This window comes from Ascaphus truei, chromosome 1 (genome assembly GCF_040206685.1).
Source record: "Ascaphus truei isolate aAscTru1 chromosome 1, aAscTru1.hap1, whole genome shotgun sequence".
Classification (NCBI taxonomy): Eukaryota; Metazoa; Chordata; class Amphibia; order Anura; family Ascaphidae; genus Ascaphus; species Ascaphus truei.
Genome location: NC_134483.1, coordinates 453,193,280 through 453,218,072, shown reverse-complemented (window position 1 = coordinate 453,218,072; position 24,793 = coordinate 453,193,280). Strand labels below are relative to the sequence as shown.

Here is a 24,793-nt window from a genome sequence, read left to right as displayed (position 1 = left end):
CTTTTTTGTATACAAGAGAGCACAGAATATGAGGGATGAACTGGTGAAGGCAGACCTCCAACCCTACTCTGCGACGCTTATCCCCTTTTTGGTCTTTGCACAGTGGACAATGCAATTCTATTATTAAAGGGAACACTTTGACCCACCCACACAGAGACAAAGTACAAAATAAGAAAATGTTTTTACTTGTAACACCACATTTATGGTCTATATAGTCAAACCCGTGTAGGTTATTTTACATTGGAGAGACCACCAGTGTGGTCAAAATTCATAATTAAATGAGTATTGTGAATTGTCATGTTTCCTCAATACTTAAAATAGCAGCATTTTCTAAAATAATCCTATATTTGTGTGCTTTTTGATGATTTTTTAATGAATTAAGCTTCCTTGGGTTGCTATAGCAACTATTTACAAAGCTACATCACTTCCTCTTTTGAAATAGGCAGCCATATTGCAGGATTTCACTGATCGATCACAGGAGAATACGTGGTCAGTTTAGAGAATTGCATTGCCATAAAAGCAAGGAACTGCTGCATTTACTAAAACAAAACCAAAAATTGGCCTATAGAATATCTGCCTTTAATTCCCCTTAATTTGGATTCCTGGACATGTTTTCCAGAGCACATATACTGTAGGTGGCAGAGTAGAAAAAAAGAAAAAAGCGGAGCACTGCCAAAAAATAAAGTAAAGACTGGGGCAAAAAAGTTATGATTAAAGATTATTTATTGGGCATAATGGCCAAAAAAACCAAACACACAAGGTTAAAACTCTGACGCGTTTCCCGCCGTGGAGGCGCTTTATCAAAGAGATTTTGTAGGTGGCAGAGGTCACCAGTGTCTAGATCCTTGTCACTATATGCATACCAGGAGTTTATTTTATTCCACTGATCTTTTTATTTTCATATTTATTTTCTTCCTTAGGTCCGACTAAATGTCTGGGCCCATTTTTAGACAGTGCTCTGGAGTCCTTGGTTGAGTAATTGATTGAGAGGGAGAGGGGGGTTGGAACACAGGGCAAGATCTTGCAGCAGGAGCAGGGCCGGAAGGAGAAGCCACGCTCACAGCCACAGGAGATGCAGAAGGCTATTTGGCTCCCTCTTGTGAGCACAACATGTTAATTATTGGTCTGCAGTTTACTGAAAAAATGTTTAATTTACAGTAGTCTGAAGGTATTTATGGTATGACTAATGTGAATTATTTTTCCGTAGGTTAAAGTAGCAGAAAATGCTGTTTTTGCATGCCACATAAACCACAGTTTGCATCCACATGAGCTGTCACAGGCCCACCTCTAGGTTATGTGCCGTCTTTAGGCAAGCACTATTAAGGCTGGCCCTTTTCCCCTAAAAATTATTTTTCCCATAGTTAGGAAGCAGGAGGTCTCCGGAGCTGAACCACATTCATTTTAGCTCTGAAGACCCCCTGCTCATGTTTTAATGTCCCAGTCATGTGTGGGCCAATCGGAAGCTGGTGCTGAAATTAACAGGGTTCAGTACCAGAGATCCCATGCTTCCCATCAAGGAGGAACAATTTTATTTTTTGGGGCCAGGGTGACAGATTTGCTGCTTTAGCTACCATTTTTGGTAATTGATCATCAGCAAGTGTGACCACCTCTATAAAAGCCGAAGTTTTAGCAGTTTTCTGGTCTGGAGAATTTAGATGTGTGTTAACACAATGCCAAGGAGGAAAGACATCAGCAATGATCTTAGAGAAGCAATTGTTGCTGCCCATAAATCTGGGAAGGATTATAAGGCCATTTCCAAACAATTTAAAGTCCATCATTCTACAGAGAAAGATTATTCAAAAGTGGAAAACATTCAATTGCCAATCTTCCCAGGAGTGCACATCCCAGCAAATTCAGACCGTGCAATGCTCAGAGAAATTAAAAAAAAAACAACAGTTACATCTCAGACTCTACAGGCCTCATTTAGCATGTTAAATGTTAAAGTTCATGACAGTACAATTAGAAAAAGACTGAACAAGTATGGTTTGTTTGGAAGGGTTGCCAGGGGAAAGCCTCTTCTCTCTAAAAAGAACATGGCAGCACGGCTTAGGTTTGCAAAGTTGCATCTGAACAAACCACAAGACTTCTGGAACAATGTCCTTTGGACAGACGAGACCAAAGTGGAGATGTTTGGCCATAATGCACAGCGCCACGATTGGCGAAAACCAAACACAGCATATCAGTACAAATACCTGATACCAACTGTCAAGCACGGTGGTGGAGGGGTGATGATTTGGGCTTGTTTTGTAGCCACAGGACCTGGGAAACTTGCAGTCATTGAGTCGACCATGAACTCCTCTGTATACCAAAGTATTCTAGAGTCAAATGTGAGGCCATCTGTCCGACAGTTAAAGCTTGGCCGAAATTGGGTCTTGCAACAGGACAATGATCCCAAGCACACAAGCAAATCTACAACAGAATGGCTGAAAAATAAAAGAATCAAGGTGTTGCAATGGCCCAGTCAAAGTCCAGACCTCAACCCAATTGAAATGCTGTGGCGGGACCTTAAGAGAGATGTGCATAAACAAATGCCCGCACACCTCAATGAACTGAAGCAACGTTGTAATGAAGAGTGGGCCAAAATTCCTCCACAACAATGTGAGAGACTGATAAGGTCATACAGAAAACGATTACTTCAAGTTATTCCTGATAAAGGTGGTTCTACAAGCTATTGAATTATAAGGTATACTTGGTTTTTCACACATGGCTTCTCCATTTTGGCTTTATTTTTGGTAAATAAATCATGACACTGTGTAATATGTCATGTATTGTTGTTCATCTGAGGTTGTATTTAACTAATTTTAAGACCTGCTAAGGAACATATGATTATTATTATGTCCTGATATGTAAAACCATAGAATTCAAAGAGGGTGTACTATCTTTTTCACGCAACTGTAGGTAGTATTGCAAGAGATACACTCCTCTATATTAAACTGTTCCTTTGTTACAAATGATTTAAAACTTTTTCTTTCTTTACTCAAAAGTTTACAGGCCTTACACTTACCGCAACAAAATTTACCAGCTGTTTTTTTATTTAGCCAACTAGTCTTTTGTGTTGGTTTAGTGCCTATATCACTAGGGGCCAGGCAGTTTTTTTAAGTTATTCGCTTTTCGAAAGGTAAATTTTGATTTGTTTTCCAGATGTTGTCCAAGTACTGAATTATTTAGTAAAAACCCTCCAATTTGTATTTATTATATTTTTTATCTTATAACTTACTGCATTATAATTTGTGACAAATGGCACAGATATTTGTTGATTCACGAGTCTTTAGATTGATTCATATTTTTTACATTATTTCTCTTTCCAAATAAATGGAATCCCTATCCATATTGGTAACCTTTTTCAAAACTTATAGAAGGTTGTCACTTTTATGGCCTCTTTGTATAAACTTATTAAATAGCAGTTCGGATTGCTGTTCAAAATTTCTTATATCACTACAGTTCTGTTTGATTCGCAGGAACTGACCAATTGGAATATTATCAATCTATGATTTTTTGTGGTTACTGCTTGCCAATAATAGGCTATTAGTGTCAACCTTCTTGAAAAATGTTTTTGTTAAGACTCGATTTTCATCAGTACCTACCAATTGTAGGTCCAGAAATTTTATTTTATTTTTGTTACTTTCAACTGTAAACGTAAGATAAAAATCATTATTGTTTAAATAAATAGTAAATTCATTTAAGGAGTCATCATCTCCCTCCCAAACACAGATGATATCATCTATAAATCTGCACCAGATTATAATATTATTAGCAAAAGGGTTGTTATTCCAAATCACGCTTTGCTCCCATGCCCCCATGTAAAGGTTGGCATAAGTGGGAGCAAAGCACACACCCATTGCTGTTCCACAGACCTGGATGAAGAACTGTGTCAAAAATAGAAAATAATTGTGCGAAAAAATAAATCTGATGGACTCCAAAATGAAATAACCATTCAATACATGTAACTCAGGATCATTCATCAAATATTGTGCAATAGTGTCTATACCTTTCATATGTGGTATATTCGTATAGAGGGACTGTACGTCAAAAGTCGCCCATCTGTAGCTGGTCATCCATTCAAATTGTTTAAATATACAAATTGCTGACATTGTGTCTTTAATATAAGAAGGGAATTTACATACATAATTTTGTAAGAAAAAAATCGACGTATTGTTACAGGTTAGATGAATAATCAATACTTGACACAATAGGTCTTCCTGGTGGGACTGTAAGGGATTAATTTATCTTGGGAAGATAATAGAAAATGGGGATCCTTGGACTATCAGATAATAAAAACGAATATTCTTTTTTTATTTAGTATATTATTTGACAAAGCATCATCAAGGAGAATCCTTAGTTCCCCAATAAAATTACTAGTGGGGTCACCATTCACTTTACTATAAAATAAAGGGTCCTCTAAAATCCTGTTTGCTTCCTTTACATAATCATCCCTATTTAGCAGAATGACCCCCCCATCCATATCAGCTTGTCTTATCACTAAAGATTTATTACTTTGTAAATCCTTTAAAGCTTGATTTTCATTCTTACTCAAATTGTGTTTAATGTGGTAAACGTTATGATTTTTAACCTTCCTATTAAAATCATTATTAACAACTTTAAAAAAGGTTTCAATAAAATTCCCTTTAGATTGGGAAGGATAAAATTTAGAAGGTGGTTTAAAATTAGTACAGTATGTTGGCAAGGCACAGGTACTGAGTGTAATGTTTAATCTCCTGTGATTACCAAATTTTCACTTACTTGACCATTATCTTCTTTCAAAAAATGTCTTATAAGAGTAAGATTCCTAGTGAATTTATGAAGATCTGAGAACAATTGGAATCCAATAGGACCATATGTCTTAGCAAAGGAGAGACCTCTTGCTAATACTTATTTTTGATCGTTATTTAGTATTACTGAGGATAAGTTGAAAATGTCATTACCCGACACACTCAATCCTCCCACCTTCGTTCCTTCCATTTTTGCATTTGTCCCACCTCCTCTCATTCCCCTTCTGGTGTATGTTGTCTTTTTCTTTGGCCCTTCAGTGTCTACATAATCCTTCTCCAGGTTGTGATCTGTTACTCCCAAATTTTTCTGAATCGCAAATCGCGACCTCCGAGCCTCTAAAAAAAGGGAACGCTCAGAGGATTGTTGGTCAGATATATGCCTTTTAGGATAGTTAGACTTAGTAGATTTTTGATTTTCCTTATGTTTATCATCATAACTACCTCTATCCTTATCATTATTTCTCTTTTTTTTTTTTTTAAACTCAATTTTTATTAAAAATTTTCTGGAGAGGTTGAGGGCTTCCGCCCTTCCCTGAGCTGTGGCGTTGGTTGCACGGAAAACCGTGTAATGTGGGAATCGGTGTGAAATGCTGCAGTTCCAGGCCGGGGACCTGCACAGCCTGAGCCTGGTGGGGAGCGGCGGCTTCGGGCTGGTGTACCGAGGCTGGAGCGAGACTCTGGGGATGGAGGTCGCCCTGAAGATGCTTCAAGGAGCCAGAGAGTGTGTGAGAGGGGCCCCGGGGGGGGGAATAGTGTGAGAGGGGCCCCGGGGGGGGGGGAATAGTGTGAGAGGGGCCCGGGGGGGGGAATAGTGTGAGAGGGGCCCGGGGGGGGGAATAGTGTGAGAGGGACCCGGGGGGGGGAATAGTGTGAGAGGGACCCGGGGGGGGGAATAGTGTGAGAGGGGCCCGGGGGGGGGATAGTGTGAGAGGGGCCCGGGGGGGGATAGTGTGAGAGGGGCCCGGGGGGGGGGAATAGTGTGAGAGGGACCCGGGGGGGGGGAATAGTGTGAGAGGGACCTGGGGGGGGGGGAATAGTGTGAGAGGGACCTGGGTGGGGGGATAGTGTGAGAGGGGCCCGGGGGGGATAGTGTGAGAGGGGCCCGGGGGGGGGGGGGGAATAGTGTGAGAGGGGCCCGGGGGGGGGGGGGAATAGTGTGAGAGGGGCCCGGGGGGGGGGGAATAGTGTGAGAGGGGCCCTGGGGGGGGGGAATAGTGTGAGAGGGGCCCTGGGGGGGGGAATAGTGTGAGAGGGGCCCGGGGGGGAATAGTTTGAGAGGGGCCCGGGGGGGGGGAAATAGTGAGAGGGGCCTGGGGGGGGGGGGAAATAGTGTGAGAGGGGCCCGGGTGGGGGGAATAGTGTGAGAGGGGCCCGAGGGGGAGAATAGTGTGAGAGGGGCCCGGGGGGGAATAGTGTGAGAGGGGCCCGGGGGGGGAATAGTGTGAGAGGGGCCCGGGGGGGAATAGTGTGAGAGGGGCCTGGGGGGGGAGGAATAGTGAGAGGGGCCCGGGGGGGGGGGGAATAGTGTGAGAGGGGCCCGGGGGGGGAATAGTGTGAGAGGGGCCCGGGGGGGGAATAGTGTGAGAGGGGCCCGGGGAGGGGGGGAATAGTGTGAGAGGGGCCCGGGGGGGTGGGAATAGTGTGAGAGGGGCTCGGGGGGGGATAGTGTGAGAGGGGCCCGGGGGGGGGGAATAGTGTGAGAGGGGCCCGGGGGGGGAATAGTGTGAGAGGGCCCCGGGGGAGAGGAAAATGCTGCAGTTCCACGCCAGGGACCTGCACAGCCTGAGCCTGGTGTGGAGCGGCGGCTTCGGGTTGGTGTACTGAGGATGGATCGAGACTCTTGGGAGGGAGGTCGCCCTGAAGATGATTTGTGGAACCCGCCAGTGGGAAGGCTGGGGTGTAATAATGTGAGGTTGATGAGGAACAACCTGAAGGATTTCATGAAGGAAAGAGACATGATGCACACGGCAAACTACACCTACGTCCTGCGTCTCCTTGGTGTGTATGAGAAGCCGGAGGGAAATCTTATTGAGTATGGCCTGGTTATTGAGTACATGCCTCTTGGTTCTCTCTGTACCCTTTTTGAAAATGTCCCAGATGTCCCGTGGGCTTTGAGGTTTCAGATCCTCCACCAGGTCGTTCTGGGAATGAATTTTCTCCACCGCCTCAGCCCTCCTATAATTCATCGAGACTTAAAACCTGGTAACGTTCTCTTCAACAAGTCCTTGGATGTTCAGTTGACGGATTTCGGGTTGGCTAAATTTGCTGGTTCAGCTACAACCACCTCTACTGATCAATCCATAGTTGGTACTTTAGCCTATATGCCTCCGGAAGCCATCAAAGACATTAACTACAAACCGACAAAAATGTTTGACGTGTACAGCTTTGGCATCTTAACCTGGTCAGTTCTGTCGGGTCAGGAACCCTACCCAGATGCAAGGTCTTTTCAGATTATGTACTGTATACCTAATGGTGATAGACCTGATGTGAGGATGGTTGACAAGTGTCTTACTGTGAAGATGGTTCCTGAAGCCAAAAAGCTAATGATCAAATGTTGGGATGGTGAAGCTAAGGACCGACCCAGCTTCCAAGATTTGAAGGTGGAGACGGTGCTCATGAGCAATGAGTATGTTGGGGAGATAGACAGCGCTATACGCGAGGTTCTGGACCTTCTCAAAAACCCTTCTGCATCTGCTCAGGTAACAGCAGCTGAATCTTCTCCTCTCCCAGATCTCAATGCACCAGAATTCTTGGAGACGAACTTTGCAGCGATCGTTCAAGCCGGGCCGGACTTGAGCAACATCTGGGATATTCTCTACACTGAAGGGATCATCAACGGGGAGGAGCAGAGCGACCTCGATTCCATCGAGAGAAGGCGAGACCAAGTCAGGAAAACCCTGCGGATGATCAGGAACAAGGGCCAGAGAAGCTCCACTAGGCTTCTGCAGCTGCTGGAACAGCACCACCCCTCCCTGGCGACATCCATGCTCTCAACAAGTAGACAATGAAGACTATGAAAAAACTGGAGCCACCAACATGGGCACCTCTGCGGCCTGTCTTGGGACATTGTGTGTTACTGAGCAGGGGGCAGTGCTGGCATCAGCTTGGGATACTTGTGGTGGTTGACCCCCTTCAGTGATGGGTGACCCCCTGCAATGCTGGAAGGGGTTGGTTGTCACCCAAATGAAGGCCGACGCTTGGTTCAGAGAAATCTTTTTTTTCCCTAAAACTAAGTGAGCCCAAAATGTGTCCCAGCATTTCCAGAGCTCAGAATGTCAGGAAGTCTCCCTAGTTTTGGAGTTAAGGTAACTGTGGGTCCACCCCAGTAGGTTATTCATTAAATCGAGACCATCGCACAATCGCACAAAAACTCCCCTGATCGGCACTATCATAGTTTAATGAATAGTCCGCCCATGCTTACTAAGCGGTGCGAAGCCATAAGTCACCTTACAGCATATTCACGTGAGTTGGCTGGAAGATGCCTTGCTGATGAGCTCTGCGTGGTAAATATGACCCTTGCCACTACACATAGCATTGTGGGGCTGACCAGAACTGGCTTAAATTGGTGAGTGCTGGCTTTCGACTCTTTAAAGCAGTACCCCCTTCGCCCCCTCTCCCCCCCTGAGGTCGGGGCACCAGGACAGTCTCTGTGTGACACCCATCTCCCCCTGATTCAGGTAATTAAAACCCACCCGAAAAAATATTGAGCAGCGTGGACTATTGCTTTAAAAGGTGCAATTCCTGCCATATCCTACATTTTAATTTTCTCAATAAATCAGTTCTGTAATATTAGATAATATTTACTACATTATTTTGTTTTTTATTCAACTCAATACCATTCTTAATGAGTTTTAAAGCATCCATTGTTCTCTGTAGCAGGCTTTAGCCCACCTCCCCAGCAGTGCAAGATCTTTGCCACACTTACCAGTTTGTGATACTTTGTTGCTAATGTTCCCAGCAGTGTGAGCTGCAAACTGTAACAATAGACAATGTTACCTTAGTAATATAAGAATAGCTGCTGAGCCATTTAGTGCACCCTGGAAGCAGGATCGCTGTTGATCGATCACGGGGGAATGAATCGATCCGCAGCTTAGGTAATTCGTTTTCAATAAAGGTAATCAAAGGCTGCGTATATATTAAAACAAAAATATAATAATATTTTTTTTTTCTTTAAGAAATGCAGAACCCCTTGAAACTTCATTGTGAGATGTGTACATCTTTCCTAATCGTGGGTTCTCAAGCTTTACTATACCACAGAGTAATAATTGTTTGAAGGGCCGTCGTACGAAACCCCTCTACTTCCAGGGAAGGGGCTGAATGTTGCCACTTTTATGAAGTACTGTAGAATAGAAGTTTAGAATTGGTGCTTTTTTGTATTCACCACTATTCTATCCTAGTGGAACTCTTTTTTGCACTTCTATTGCATTTTTTACGGGTATATAATAATGTAAACATCATTTACGTCCAGGTGCAAATTCCAATAAGGTACGGTTTATTGATCTACTGTGAGCTTTACACAGTGTGATGGCCACCTACCATCTGAAGGATCGGCGCAGTGATTTAAAGACACTGACTGTAAACAATGACACAGAGTTTGAATTAGGGTAACCTGGCTCATTTCCCGGGGTCAGCTCCTTGTGACCTTGGGCAAGTCACTTTATCTCCTTGTGCCTATAACATCTTAAACATAGTGTAAGCTCCTCTGGTCAGGGACTGTCTGTAACATTCCTATGTGCTGCGTACCGCGCACTATACTGTAATTGTGACGCGCTTTGAGCCCCATTGGGAGAAAAGCGCTAAATATGAAATAAAGTTATTACCATTTTGTTTTTATTTTCAAACCCAGAGTACCGCGACTGTAATTTTTACACCCACATTACCTCTACATTCTTATTGTCACAGCCAAAACCTATTTAAGAAAGAAAAAAAAGGAAAGCAGGATTGATGCTATAATATATTTAAAAAACATCTACACTCTTGGCTACCTTAGTGGCTGGTAATAAAGCATTGTCCTCACAATTCTACTGCAATGCACTGCACCTTAGTCTTCCGGGAAAATCTGCGCCGCCTGCAGCTGGTGCAGAACGCCGCGACCAGGTTGTTCACTAACCAGCCCCGTTCTTGCCACGTGACGCCTGTTTTCCGTTCTCTGCACTGGCTGCCGGTAAAATGGCGAATTTATTTTAAAGATTGGTTTGGCACCACGTGCTCAGGGTCCCGGCTATCCGAGAGAGCTTCTAGTGCCCTACACACCCAATCTCTCACTTCCATCTGCAGGTGAAGGACCCCATACGGTTCCCAGAATCCCCCTGACTTCCTATAGGGCCCGAGTTTTTAGCCGCGCTGCTCCCGCTCTGTGGAATAATCTGCCTCGTACAGTTCATGAGGCCCCTTCTCTGGGAATTATAAATATAGGCTCCAAACCTAACTGTTTACCCAGGCATTTCATTAATGAACCACACCCGGTTTGGCATTTAATAGCTACAGTCCCGCCCCCTCCTGTATTGTATCTTTCTTTGTGTTTGCTCTCTTTTATAACCTTAAATGTTCTCTTCTTTTTCCCTTTTTGTAAGTTTGAAGCACGTTGAGTCCCATTGGGAGAAAAGCGCTATATAAGTAAGGTTATTATTATTAAAGATATTTCCTGTACAAAAAAAAAAAAAATTCTGGAGAGGGGTAAATGGAGAAAATAAAAGAAGGGGAGGGAAGGGTACAAAAAATAAAGATGGGGGGGGGGGAAAGAACACATCCATTTAGAATTTGCAAATCATCTTATAACATTCATACACATACTGTAGTCAGCATATATAGCAGTTTTTACAAGAAAATTAGGTGGGTATTAATATTTGTTTGACCAGCACCCAAAATCCATGGCATCCACACCTTCTGGAACTCTGCGCATGTATCATTGTTAAAACTAACCAATTTTTCCATGCAGCAAATCTCCCAGACTTTATTTGTAACTTTAGGGATTGAGGGGATAGTTGGTTGCTTATCATTATTTATTTTCTTATTTTTGTGATAAGGGGTTTGTTGGCATTAACCCTTTTTAGGATACCGATACCTCCCTCTGTTGTTAGCACCCCCATCCTGTCTAGATCTAGACTCAGGGTTTCCCCCCCAGATACCTCCTAGGTTGGTGGTGATTGGGTCCATTAACATTAGTTTTGTTCTCAAATCTACTTTAATCCTTTTGTCTATTCAATTCATAATCTAACTTGTCTCTACAAAAAAAATTATGTTTTAGCTTCATGATTTCCTCTTTTGAAGCTTCCAATTTAAGCTTCAATTCATATTCTATTTCCGAACAATCTTTTTCAATAATTATGGGCTCCAATTTATTTATGGTCACATTAATCTCTTTTTCAATTTCGATTAGGGCTTTATTTCTCTCATAAATAATTAATTTCATGAGCTCCATGGAACAGACTTCTAAAGTTCTGTCCCATTCTTTTGTAAAATGATTGTTATCTTTCCCAAAGGTTGGATTTTGTATTATACTTAACCCCCTGGGTACTCTTCTACAATCAATGTATTTCTGAAGTGTGTTTTTTTCCAGCCAGAATTTACTTTCTGTAATGAGGAGGTTTTCTAATCTTTTACAATGATCCTCAACTGGAATATCCACACTTTCAGAAATGTATACTGTATATTATCTGATTGTTCAGAAAATAGATTTTCCCAGGAATTGGTTAAAGACCAAACCATGATTGCCTAATACTAATTCCCAAATGTTGAAAGGTACGTGCAAAAGAAATACTGTACTGTATACAGTATACAATAATACACAATAAATGAATTAATCTCCAAATGGATTAAACAACCGTGCAGCAGTTATTAAGCAGTGAATAGTGAAAAATAAGGTGAAACTACCTGCGCTACCAATTGTAAATATAATAAAGTGCAAAAAATTAACTCCTTCAATAATGTCAAATATATGAAACACATATAACACGTGATAACCCAATGAAATATATAGTGCTGTATTAGTACACTTAATAAATAAAACAATATAATAAAAACAAACAGTGAACAAATGTATAAGGAAAAACCTTAACAAAAGTAAGATAGTCTGTTGCTGTATCACTCCAGATGGGTCAATATCCAAGATGGCCAGTGAAAGAAAGGACAAACAGCAAACAACTTATAGTGTAGTATAATCAATTGTATTGAAAAAGTGAAGGTGGTAATAAATACATGTACATCAACATTGAAAAATCAGGCTATACATGAATTATGGCACATGTTACAAACTGCAGTCAGCGTCAGCAGGAATCCTCCTCCGATAGATAATGCAGTCTAACACTCCCGGTATTAATTATATGTGGGTAAAAATTGGGTGGCAGCAAACCATTGTTGATGCAAGGGGTGTGCTTTACGTAGATGTTTGAGTCGACCATGTTGTTGGGATGTAGGTTCATCTCATTTTTGGAGTTGGTTGGTTCGTACTGGCAATGGTGAAGTATTTGGGCAGAGGCAGGTACTCAGGTTGGAGTAGGTACTTGGGTGGAGGCAGGTACTCTACTGGAGACAGGTGGTTGAGATATACATTCATCTCATTTTTGGAGTTGGTTGGTTCCTACTGGTAATGATATTGGTGCAAGCACGCAGGCAAAGCCAGTTACTCATGTTGGGACAGGTACTCGATTTGAGTAGATTAGAGGGATCGATTCAGGAAGCTCCATTATTTAATATCTTTCTCCTTCGAAAGTTGCCATCATCGAACATACACATCCAGGATGCGTGAAGTGCCCAGCACCAACCCTCTTGCAGTGGCACAGTGCTCTAATAAAGCAATGATTAATGCTTAAGTTGTGTTGAATAGAATTCCTCCAGCCTTTTTGGTTTGATGTTTTTGGGAAGAATATTGTTGTCAACAATATACTGATAGATCTCAGATAGAGACGAACTCTTATCTGTACCGACTTCAATTGCACTGTGACGGTGAAGGGGTGGGGAGGCCCACAATAAAGGTTTAAGCCCGTTTGGTTACCTCTGATCCATGTGTTGGGGGTCGGGAGTGTCCGCTCTTGAGCCAAAACTGTTTAATGCATAACCTGTAAAAATGCATTACAGATTTTTTGTGTTTTTACAGTACCTTTCCATGGATGCCAGCGAGCAGGGATTACAAGTGCATGAGTTTCAAGGGGGGTTTGCAGAGAAAGTGTTGTCAGAATGTGTCTAGGTAGTCGGGGTCCAGAGTTGCTGTATAACCCAAAAATGTACCGGGAATCATGCTTGATTCCCAGATACATATAGGCACATTGTCCCGGCAATATCTCTCCTTGAAAATGTTCACCGCTTTGGTTCCCTTCTTCAGCATAGCCCAGAAAGGGGGCATAGGGAGCAAATGGTCCCTGTAACTATGACGGGTCCCTAGGTTAAGGGGCATACCCAGTTAATGCCCAGGTAACGCAGAACAAGTATAGAGGTTTTGGTGTGCTCCAACCATATATGAGGTTGTGAGGGGATTTTTAAAGGCCAGTCCCTACTTTATAGTGTGTTGGGAATATAGGCTAATAGAAAATAAAGTGCAGTTGTCCATTCTATTCCCCATAACCAGAGACTTAGGATATACTGTATAAAGTATATTTTATTAACATTGTGTTTAAATGTGTATATTGTTGTGCACTATATTATGAGCTGGGACTTTCAGAACCAATGTGCTGACAGGCCACTGGGCTACCAACTTGCTGCCAGTATGTCTGCTCAGACATCGGAGATGAAAGTCACCAGAGGATGTTAGTGTGAAAGCCATTTGGGTGGCAGGGCAGGGCTCAAGTACATTCGTCCTGGGCTGAATCGATGTCGTGTGGACTACCATACTTGGCCCCATCAGACTTGTAGGCGCCTGTCCCAGTGGGTGACATCTGAATAGTAAGGGACTAGGTGGCAAACTTGCGCATGTCCCTTGGCAAATTCAGAATCCCCGCTTACCCGGCTTTGCAGGACCGGCATCGCTCTGATTTGCTGGTAAGAAAGTTCCCACACTGTGATTGGCTGTAGTATTTTGTGAATGAGTTCCAAAATACTATTAGAAAGCCTCAGCCAATCCGTTCGTGAGATTCTAAGCGCCAGAACTCCAGCAGGAGATTTGAATGTGGAAAAAGGTGCCTCTGCGCGAATAGCAGAGCACCAGCTTCAGAAAAAACAGCTTTTTGCGACCAAGTTCTCATAAAGGAACGTAGCGGTCGCGGCTGGGATTTCAAGCCGATTTTAGTTCCAGGACGTTTGGAGCTAAGTACCGGTCAAGCAGATTCAAGTCTTTTGGAGAGAAGGGAGCGGTGGCGTCTGGAACTTCATGCCGATTTGAGTTCCAGGACATTTCGGGCTATGTCCCGGTCAGGGTAAGCTTCTTATTTAGGAGCCCCTGCACACAGGAAAGTCTAATTTTGAACCACAGACCCCCAGTAAGTGTGTCCTTTCTTATGTAGTTTGTGTATCATTGTGTGTATGCCTTTTCCTGTGAATAAATGTACAACTTATTTCACTTACATGTTTTGCTCAATGTATGTACTGGTAAAAAGGTGTAAATGCCTGGTGTCCCGTGACATTCCCAATATATCATACAGGCATATCTGCATGCTGGTCTCGTGGGGTGGAGAATGCGCCATGTCCCATACCATGTACAGTACAGTACAAACGTTATGCAACAGATTAGGTTAAACCATAGGGGTTTTTCATAAAGTGTGAATCTGCTAGAGTAAAAATGTACAAAGTCATTAGACAAAGAGATGTGTACATGTTTTCTTCTCTTCAGGCACCTGCTAGGTTATTACTGAACTGTAGCATTCAGAGTTTCATAAGCAAAGATATTCAGTACGCCACCTGCCGGCCGTGCACTGAACTACAACACACATGATTCCTTCTGACTGCAGACAAGGTCCGTGCGGCTCAATGCGGCGAGGCCGTGGATGATGTGCAAACAACAAAGTGCTCATACAGCACCATAGCATGGCAGCTGAACATAAATGAAGCTATATCTGTAGGAGAGAAACACGGGAAATCTTTTAGAGTTTACACATTTGTGGTGTACTGTATGTGTCATACTACAACTTGAGACTATATGGCCTCTTATGGTGACGTTTCTACATGATAATGAGCTAATTAAGGAATGATTGATATTCATGCACATTTATGAAACGCAGCCCTGTCGAATGTCATGTAATTTATGTGAGTCTCATGCATTAGGACTTTATGTTACTGTCTCACTCTGTCGGGGGCCCTTTACCAATCTCTTATGTCATTATCCTGCCCCCTTATGAAACTTCCCTGTTCCCATGTGTCATTATCCCACCCCTGACATATCAGACCCCACCACCAGATGACGCTCCCCTCTTCCTTCTACAAGCATGGATCCCCTGCCTCAGAAGTGAGTCTCAGGCCTCGTTCAGGGTGCCAGAGGCAGAAGTTGGAGGGCGGGCGTTCGCGTGTGCAAGCAGCAGTCTGCTGGGCGATGAGTGTACATCCTCCCCAGCAGACTTTTTCAAGAGTTGAGGAGGCGGGGAGAGGGCGGGGCTACAGACCTCAGCTTAGGGATCGGTGTTGCTGTCTTGAAATCATTCTCAAGAATGATTTAATTGGCTGCCGAGGTCCCAGTGACGCTGCTGCAGCTTAAAAAAATGACTTGGGTTGTTTATTGAATCTGTAGTCAGCGTCAACTCCGTACTTTGGAGACAGGGCAGCTGCTACCCTGACAACCACAATTCAATTTGAATACATTGTTTCCGACGGCAGATCGCACGTAAGCACGCCCTCCCTCCGAAGCCAGCACCCTGAACGAGGCCTCACGCTCCAGAGTGTGAGACCCTTCACAACTCTGTAAATGGTGGTAGCCAGAGCCACAAGAGCCTACTGAAGCATCGGCTCTCTTTACACAATTTGTATTTATATTTACATTTCCAGGCTGCAGTTCCTCCTACAAAGTAAAATAATCCAACTGCTGTTTTATAATCGAAGTATTGGTGATTGCTGAGTGATTTTGAAGTGTATAAATGGAGTTCAACAGTTCATTGGAAACCAATGTGTTGCTGGACACTTTGACAGTGAATGTTCGCTGGACATCACTTTGAGCTCACTTTCAAATTGCTGCAAATGTTGCAAAACCCCAGAGCTACAGTATGAAGGTATTAATGAACTCTTCAAAAGCACATGCACATTAGGAAAATTAACCTGCTGTGGTCTCTATGCTGATAAGTGAAACTTTGAATTTGTGTCTGATTTTTTTGATGGTGTTAACCCTCTCCACGCTGGCTTAGTGGAGAGGAGCAGTGAAGGTGAAGCATATTGGGGATGTTCTTAGGAGACCTCCTCTGCTGTGACTCAGGTGTTTTTTTCAAAAGAGTCTGAGGTGAAGTGAAGACATCGTATGACGTGAAGACGTTGTTCCCTTGGTCAACGTTGAAAAATGATAATGATCGGAGTGTTAAGAAAGTGGATAATTGTGGTGGGGTATTGCTTATGAATAAATATCTGCAATTATTAGAAGCTATCTGATGTTATTCATAATAATGACAGTCATTCCAAAAATATCTTCTTGATATGGATCCAACCAGTATCTTTAAACAGCACATTAATACCTTTGCTAAACATGCACTGAAAAGAAAATATCGGTTATAGTGATACTAAAATCTTTGCAAAGAATGATCGCCCTACAATCCTTGTGTTGTATTTAATAAAACTGATCTGATTCACGTTTGCAGTCTATGGTGATTTATAAGGAATCTTTCTTACAACCTGTTATAGGTGATATACCTACATGTTTACATGGTGCAATGCATTTCCTGGATAGTGTAAATGGGATTAAAGACCTAACAACTACTGATTTATTATGTACAACTGACATTCAGTGGTTCAGTCCCAGCTATAACTCACAGGATTTTTTTCAATTACCAGAGCTTTGTTTAATAATGAAATTCTCTATTCCAGTTGCAAATGTATTATTACTTTAGTGCAATGTTTTTCGACTAAAAAGTATTTTAGATTTAGTGATATTTTTAAAGGAAATAAAGTGGTTGCACTGCCCAACAATAGTAAATTATGGTATATACAGTAGCTTTGTAATGTGAAATATGGGTGCTACCTGCGCAAAGTAAATATTAACCAATACTAAAGGGAAGACATGCGAGTAGAAATTTCACAATTCACCACAAACGATGCCCCATTACAGGGCCTGTAACTCGGAAAGCAGGGTCACTGAGCTGAAACGCTTTGATTTCTGAGTCAGGGACCCTCTGCTTCCCGAATTACAGGCCCTGGTATGGTGAATCATGGGCCGGTACCGCCGCCATTTTTAAAGCGTCCGGTTGACGTCACCAGCTGATGTAAATACCATGGACTGTAACTCTGGAAGCAGGGGTTCCCCAAGGCTGAAATCAAAGAGGTTCAGCTCAGGAGACCGCCTGCCCTTGCACACTATTAATAAAAATTACATTACAGCAGCTTCATTACCTTAGTGGATATCCGCTAAGGTAATGAATTTAGAAAGATTTTTTTGGGGGGGGTTAATACTAGTGTAGATGAGCAGGGAGTCTCTGGAGATGAACCGCATTGGTTTCAGGTCCCGGGACCCCCTGCTTCCCGAGATACAGACCCCGTTGTGAGGTGCCAGCATCTCCTATGCATTTAAATGTCCCGCGTCACGTGACCATGGGAATTAAATGCATAGGAGATACCAGCACCCCATAACGGTGCCTGTATCTCGGGAAGCAGGGGGTCTCCGGACCTGAAACCAATGCAGTTCTGCTCCTGAGACCCCCTGCTCATTTACACTATTAATGCAATTTAACAATTTTAATTTCCGCTGAGATTTGAGCTGAGAGAGACGGCTGAGTCTCTCTGCAGCAGATGGAACTCGTCGGGTGAGCCCTTTTCGGAGGGCAGATTGTCTCTTCGTCGGCTACGCGCAATTTTTGCAAATGTTGCTATCACTGGTATTCGGGGCTTTCTGCATATCATGATAGCAACGCTGCCAAAAATGGAGAAATAAAAAAAATTCCGATTTTTTTTTTTCCGACGCTTAGTGCATAGGCCCCTAAGTCCTGTCTGCTAGTATTTAACCTTTTCAAGGGACACAACACACCTTGGCATCTTCCTGGCTTTTAACTTATTCACCTTTATTTTTTGGTTCTTTGCACTATAACACGGTGCTGTATTCTATTGCCATTTATTTTCATTGTGATCATTAAAAGTTATTATAATTTTTGATGTGCAGCAAATCTTTTTTGGGGCAAATTGTGATATTTCTAATCACATATGTCCCTTTTAGTATTAGTGATATTTTTATATTCAAATTTAAAACACCTTTTTTTTATACACTTTAAAGACATCTTCCCCTTTGTGGGGAACATTTCAGAACCATGATATTGATCTTAATCTCTTGGTTGCCCGAGGGACCTGCAATGTATTGCAAAGCAAAGGCGCCGAATCCAAAGCAATACACTGCAGTCCTGACCGCCAAGGGGTTAAATATGTCTGGACAAGAGAAAGATTACTTCCCAGCACATTTAATATGGACCTTAAACGTGCAATCCCACATAGCCTGAATGAAACCAACCTTATTTGTTTAATTAATTACTGTACAAGTAGAATTTAAAAGAGAGTTGGAAGAAAGAAAATATTCTGTATTTTAATAATAATAATAATAATAATAATAATAATAATGTTTATATAACAGTTACAAGGGCGGGTTATCTAAGCAAGTCTTGATCTGGAATTGTGGGGTGATTAAGCCATAACCCAAAACAACTATTTATAGTAAAGTGTCAACCAGAGCACCAGAGCTTAACCTGGGGTTGTCATTGACGGCCCAATAAATTTATATGGTTATCTTATGGAGATCTGGTGATAGTATCCACAACCTACCAGAGGCCCTGAGTGTCGACTTTAAAGTGGACCATATATTCCTGATATATCTTCCCCCTCTTCCTTGTGAGTAGCAGAGAAACGTGACAAAAAGGTCACCATTCAGCCTTTACTAAAAATAAAAGATATCTTGGATCGGACATGGCTCACAAGAATAACAAATATATATTTGTGACATTTGTGACAGATTAAATAACACCAAATATGACAGGTCGGTCGATCTTGGATATCAGATATGTAGCCCAGTCTTGGATAACTACTAGGTTCTGTAAAGGGATTAATTTCCTTCAGGGGTTAACTGTATAGGCTTACTCAGGTTACTCCCCTCCCTCACAGCATGTGATGTATGATGTAAATATAAGGGTATATATAGCCACCTTATGTTCTACAAGCAGATTATTCAGAGTTCTTCCTGTGAGTCCTGCATATAGGGTTTTGTGTTTACGATGATGTATTAAGATGTGTCCTGTCATCTTTTATTGGTTTCTAGTTAGTAATGTGCCCCTTCTAAGCCAGCGCCTGGTAAAGGGATGGGGAATTTAAGTTTGTGGGGGAGAGATGCTTATTTTCCCGTCCTCAAAGGGTTACCCCTACCACAGATTGACTGCCAATGTCCTCATAGGGTTGTCAATACTGCAGCCTGCGTTCACATTGAACTTGTCCTTCCAGATAGTTCTCATTGCATTCTAGCCTCCCTGCAAATCATTCCCACTCCTTTTAAAGGGGCCACCAAGTTAGAAGGCCACCACCAAGGCCAATAAAAAGTTGCTTTATGTGCCGTCTAAAACACTTCACGGGTATTGGCACATGATGTACTTGGCTTGAAACTAGTGCCAAACAATAACTCCTATCTAGGAGTTATTGTTTACCACTAGTTTCAGGCCAAGGTACATCATATGCCAATACCCGTGAAGTGTTATAGACGGTACATAAAGCAACTTCTCGTTTTATTAACATTCCTGATGTCCATCTTTTTCTCCATACTTTCATCCATGCCCAGGCTGCACTGACCCAGCACCCTGCAGAGGCCTGAGAGACTAAGCATTGCCATTGTACATAATTAATCTGATGTGACTTCTTTTAGGGCCAGGTAAGGAAGGTTACAGATACATATTTCACCTTCAAAGACTAAAGTTACCCCCATCAAGATGGGTGTTCCCACGTTATTTTAATTATACAAATGCAACAGTAAAGGGGGCACAATTCTAGGGATGATAGAAAGAAAGTTATGGGGTATTTTAATACTCAGGCAGTTATAAATGAAAAAAAAACAATTTTCTCTCCCCAAATCATAAAAATCTCACTAGAGAGTGCTGAGAGGGAGCAAAGGACACACCTCAGATGTAGGGTTTATTCAGCTTTCAATACAGGGTTTTTTTTAGGCTAAGAACCATACATTTGGGATATGAATTTAGAATGCATCAGAGGAGTGTTTTATTCCAACAAGACATGTGAATTATATTATTTTCCAATGCACGACCCCTTGGACGAATGTTATTTTTAATTGTTTTAAAGAGAGTAACTATATTTTCGGACTGATTTTGCAACAATAGGTTTTTGTGTGTTAATTACATTTTTATTCTTAGTAAATAGGGGACCAAGAACCCCTAGTGGTAAGATCCCTGGTGGTGTCAGTGAGTTTAAGGTTATAGTGTGATGGGTTGAGGGGAGATATTATAGGTTTATGGGACCCTGCCTGGAGATAAGTGAGTCAGCTAGATAGGTTATCACATACACAAGTCACGTGCTCACAGGTGTGCCGTTCGTGACAGTACCTTATAGAAGGACATACTGTAGATAAATGATAGATTGTGCAGAGAAGAGCTATTAAATGGTACATAGTCTAGACCATAAAACTTATCAGGAAAAGCAAAAAGATCTTAACATGTACAGCTTGAAGAAGTGAAGAGAGAGGGAGATATGTTCGAAACTTTGAAAAACAGATGTAGCCAGTTTTACTGTTCTCGGTGCCCCGATTTTCACTGTGTGGCTGCACTGCGGCTACAGTTCTCTCAGCCCCGAGGACAGTAATCTGCCCAGGAGGATCAACTCTGTGGGATTCCATGCTTCTGAATGGGATCCCACAGCGCTAATCCTTTTCGGCCATATGCTGGTAGAGAAATACCAGTATTAACCTTTTAGAAGAGCGGCACATCCATCTCTGTCACCGTCAGCAGCTGTCTCTCCATCGGCAGCAGTCTCTCAGCAGCGCTGAAGGCAAGATGCTGGTCTGTATTTCCTTGCCAACCCCTGAATGATGTACACGCCCTTATATGGGTTGCTACATCATGAGGGGGCGCTATATGACCATGTTTGGTCATCTACCTCATCAAGTGTTCTGGACAGTGGAACGTGTCCTATCCAGCTCCTTTGATGAGGTAGATGACCTAAAATTGTCATACAGCCTCCCTCTCTTTGATAAAGTTCCTAACGGAACGAAACGCATCAGAGCATGTGAATCTCTGTGATGTCCAGCACCAAGATTGAATAAATATTGATTTTATATTTGTCCATGGCTGAGTTCCTACGTATGCAGTGACCGCCGAGTTTTCGTCTATTACTCAGATCAGAACAGAATCCCTGCCACATGCATCCCGTACACACTGCAGAATGAAGACGAGGTAGGGTAAGAAAAAGACAGCGCAGGAGGTCACACAACTCTATCGACAGAGACTAACATGGGCAAGAAGCTAACACAGAAGCAGTGGCAGTGGATCACTCATTACCTCAACTAAAGGTAACCCCCTTGTAAAGCACACAGCCAAGATGCACATTGCCCCCTTCCTTGCTCTTCTTTCTAATGTGCCCAGGATGTGAATCTCTGATAGACATGGCCCCATCCAATTACATTTGACTTCAGAGAGGAGAGACTAAGAGGTGAAGTCTTTAAGAGTCCCTTGCTGAGCACAAGGGGATGAGCTGCCGCGACCAAGAGGGACTTTGGGCTGATACGGAGTTGCTTGCAAACCAGGTCATAATGGAGGATGAATCATCAGAGCCAGTTAACAAGGTCACCGACCAGTCCACTGCCGAAGTCCAGAGCAGAACAGTTGTATACCAGACAGAAAGGGTGGCGTGACTAATTATGGATGGGATCCTCATCGTAATACAAGAGATACCGAAGACACAACCGTGCATCGATAAATTTGTAGTGCATAGGAGTGGTAGGTCCCTCTATGGATCATGTATATGCGTATAGTTAGTACAGTGTGAATAAGGGTTAATCAAAAACATGTTGTGTACTGTTGTCGGACCTTTCGCCACAAGCAGAGCTAGTTCATAGCACCGGCCAAACTAGGGAGGTGAACTCAGGCCCCCACCTTAGCCATAAGACATCAGTCTAAGGTAAATATGAGGTGTTACATAGTCTTAAAAACACAAGTTAATAACTCAACTGCAACGCTAGCAGACATGGAAAATTGGTCCAGACGGAACAATGAGACTAAGGCCTCACTTATAGTGGAAGCACCTGCTTCTGTGAGCCTCGGCACAGTGCACACTCGCCTGCAGCAGGAGAGATTTCCTGTCCTGCATGCAGCAGCGACAGGGAGGCATGTCGGGGCGCGGCCATGACGTCACAGAGCTGGTTCACCCTCATTGGGTGAACCGCTCACGTGACCCGACTGTCGCGCGGGAAATTCAAACTTGTTTAGAGCACAAAGCGCCGGTCTCCCCGTCGTGCTAGCACGCACTATGCACCACAACATTGTCATCCTAGTGTTTGTTTTCGGCAGAAGCTTAGTAGCTCGCGCCGTCTCCTGTACTATGGACGCAGCCTAAGCAATATTCCGAAAATTGTACTCCTGGGAGCACTTGAGAAGCTTGTACTTAAATTGTTCCAATCATTCCTCCCAGAAACTCCCAAAGAGAAGTTGATACTAGATGGGGTCCACAGGGCCCTGGAGCTGAAATAGGTGGATCCTAATAAAATGAGGGATATCATTCTGCGTTCTCACAATTACATGGTTAGAGAGACTATCCTATTGGGCTCTGGCTAAAACCCAAGATAGAATTTTAAGGGCACTGGATCCAAATTTTTTATGATCTCACCCCTTCCACCCTATTAAAAAGAAAGGAACTACAAGCAGCCACAAAAAACTTAAGGGATAACCAAATTAAATACTGATGGGGGTTCCCAGTATGCTGATGATATAGCATAATGGATCTACACTGGTGTGAGGACACCGGAAGTAGGAGAAAAAGCACTTGTTTAACTAGGAGTGAAACTGCAAGAAGGACACCACCACCAACCAGAGATTCAGACAGAATTATGCTTACACCCATATCGACACAGATGAAGTCTCAGAGGAACAGAAAATTCAGAGATGTGGCAGTGTAACCCAGGTGCCGAGGTGGAGATATTGACACATCGATCTGAAGCCGTGAAGACGCGTCCGGTGTGCAGGTTCATAGTCCTGTATCCGGGTCAGGAATGGAAAAGTGCAGATGGTAGGGGTCACTAGCTGAGGTTAGAGATAGGAGAGGTATGAATCGTAGGGGTCACTAGCTGTGGTCGAGGATTGGAGAGGTATGGATCGCACGGGTCACAAGCCACGGTCGAGGATTGGAGAAATCAGCGGTGTCAAAAGCAGGATAAGGCAAGGCAATACAAAACAAGGCAGTGTGCTTGCGACCAGCACAACGTCACAAGAAGATTATGCTCAGCCAACTTCCTGGTAGAAGAGGCTGAGCCTAAATAGCAGGAGTGCCGAATCAGCTGCAGGCAGGAGATAAACTAGACCCAAGGAGGTGACTGGAGCATGACTGTGGCGGAGCCTGCACCTGATCCTCACAGGCAGAAGCTCAAAGAGATCCAGGCGAATTAACGCCACTTTATAAATCAAGCATTTGTCCAAATAAACAGTGCCCCTGTTTTTTGTGTTTTTCTTGTTATCCATATTCAGGATTTGTATCCGTGGTTCTGGGGCAGCTATCAGTTACTTACTTGGACTTGAACTTTTTACATACAAACTTTAAACCTTTCGTGAAGAACATTATCCCTTGTATCTTAAGGAGAGATTGCTTGGTGTGCCCTTGAGATAACTGGACTATCATACACCTAATAGAGGCTTGCATATACTCATACTTATTGTCATATACCACATTATTGATACCATACTACGGTAAGTCATGGCCCATGTCATTTGACCTACATATTTGTTACAGTGATATTGAGAGTTTTTGTACACTTGTCCACTCAATTAGTCCCTGTGGACATTGGTGTACACACTGATATACTCACCTATAATAGCTGTGTCTGATCTAGCGCACTCTTTTCCCATATTCCCCTCCCCACTTGTAAACATACGCTGCCTATAATATAACTTAAAGTTCTGAAGATCTCTTACAGTCTTTTCCCTGGGAGAGAAGGAGGCCAGTTGGCCTCACCATTGGGTCACACCTGTGCCGGCTGCCCGCTGTGTCCCCATACAACACCCCAATTCTGGAGAGAAACTTAGGGAGCTTCTTAAGCCCCTAGAAGTTAATTTGGTACCATTTTGTTATTTTGTTATATTGTTTGCGGGCCCTTACCCGTTTCCTGATTTGCTTAGGCCACTTTAACCCCCCTCCACCCCCCACCCGACCCTAGGTTTAAGGTTCATTTGGGGTTCTTATTCTTTTATAAAGGAAAACAAGGGAGCCCCCACCCCTGCAGGATTCCCTTCCCCCACTCTCCTCTAAGGGTTTGTGGGTATGTTTTTGGTCCCTTTCCCCCCACTTTAGACAAGAGATATGTTGTAAGGTTAATAAGACAACTGTTTTTTCATAAATCACCACAAATGTTTATTGGAATTGTATTTGTTAAATCATGTAAAATGTTGTTTATTAAATGTTAAAGGACCAACTAGTCAAAAGAAAATAGCACTACAGCAGGCCTGCACAACACGCGGCCCGCCTGCATTCATTGTGTGGCCCATGGCGGCTTTCCCCGTCCTCCTCCCTCGCGAGCCTGCTTTCCCCCCCGCGAGTCCGCTTTCCCCCCCCCTGCACGCTCAATGCCTGTGGCACTTCCTGTGCCCGCTGCTTGCGAGCGTGCTGTCCTGCCTGCTCTGCCGCCGTAAGGTGAGGTGCAGGGAGGGGGGGTTATTGGAGGTGCAGGGGAGGGTCATTGGAGGTGCAGGGGAGGGTAATTGGAGGTGAAGGGGGGTGATTGGAGGTGC

The 24,793-nt window shown here is 43.2% G+C and overlaps 1 protein-coding gene across 2 annotated transcripts; it reads left to right on the top strand.

Moving 5' to 3' along the window:
* The first annotated feature begins 5,286 nt into the window (after positions 1-5,286).
* On the top strand, positions 5,287-9,610 carry LOC142504248 (receptor-interacting serine/threonine-protein kinase 2-like). 2 transcript variants are annotated; one of them, XM_075617165.1, is made up of 2 exons: positions 5,287-5,490; positions 6,691-9,610. In XM_075617165.1, exons 1-2 carry the CDS (start codon positions 5,357-5,359, stop codon positions 7,775-7,777), a joined length of 1,221 nt encoding a protein of 406 aa, XP_075473280.1. In that variant the 5' UTR covers positions 5,287-5,356; the 3' UTR covers positions 7,778-9,610. The 2 variants fall into 2 exon arrangements, with proteins under 2 accessions (XP_075473280.1, XP_075473281.1); XM_075617166.1 differs by having other exon boundaries at positions 5,357-5,494.
* The last annotated feature ends 15,183 nt before the right edge of the window (positions 9,611-24,793 follow it).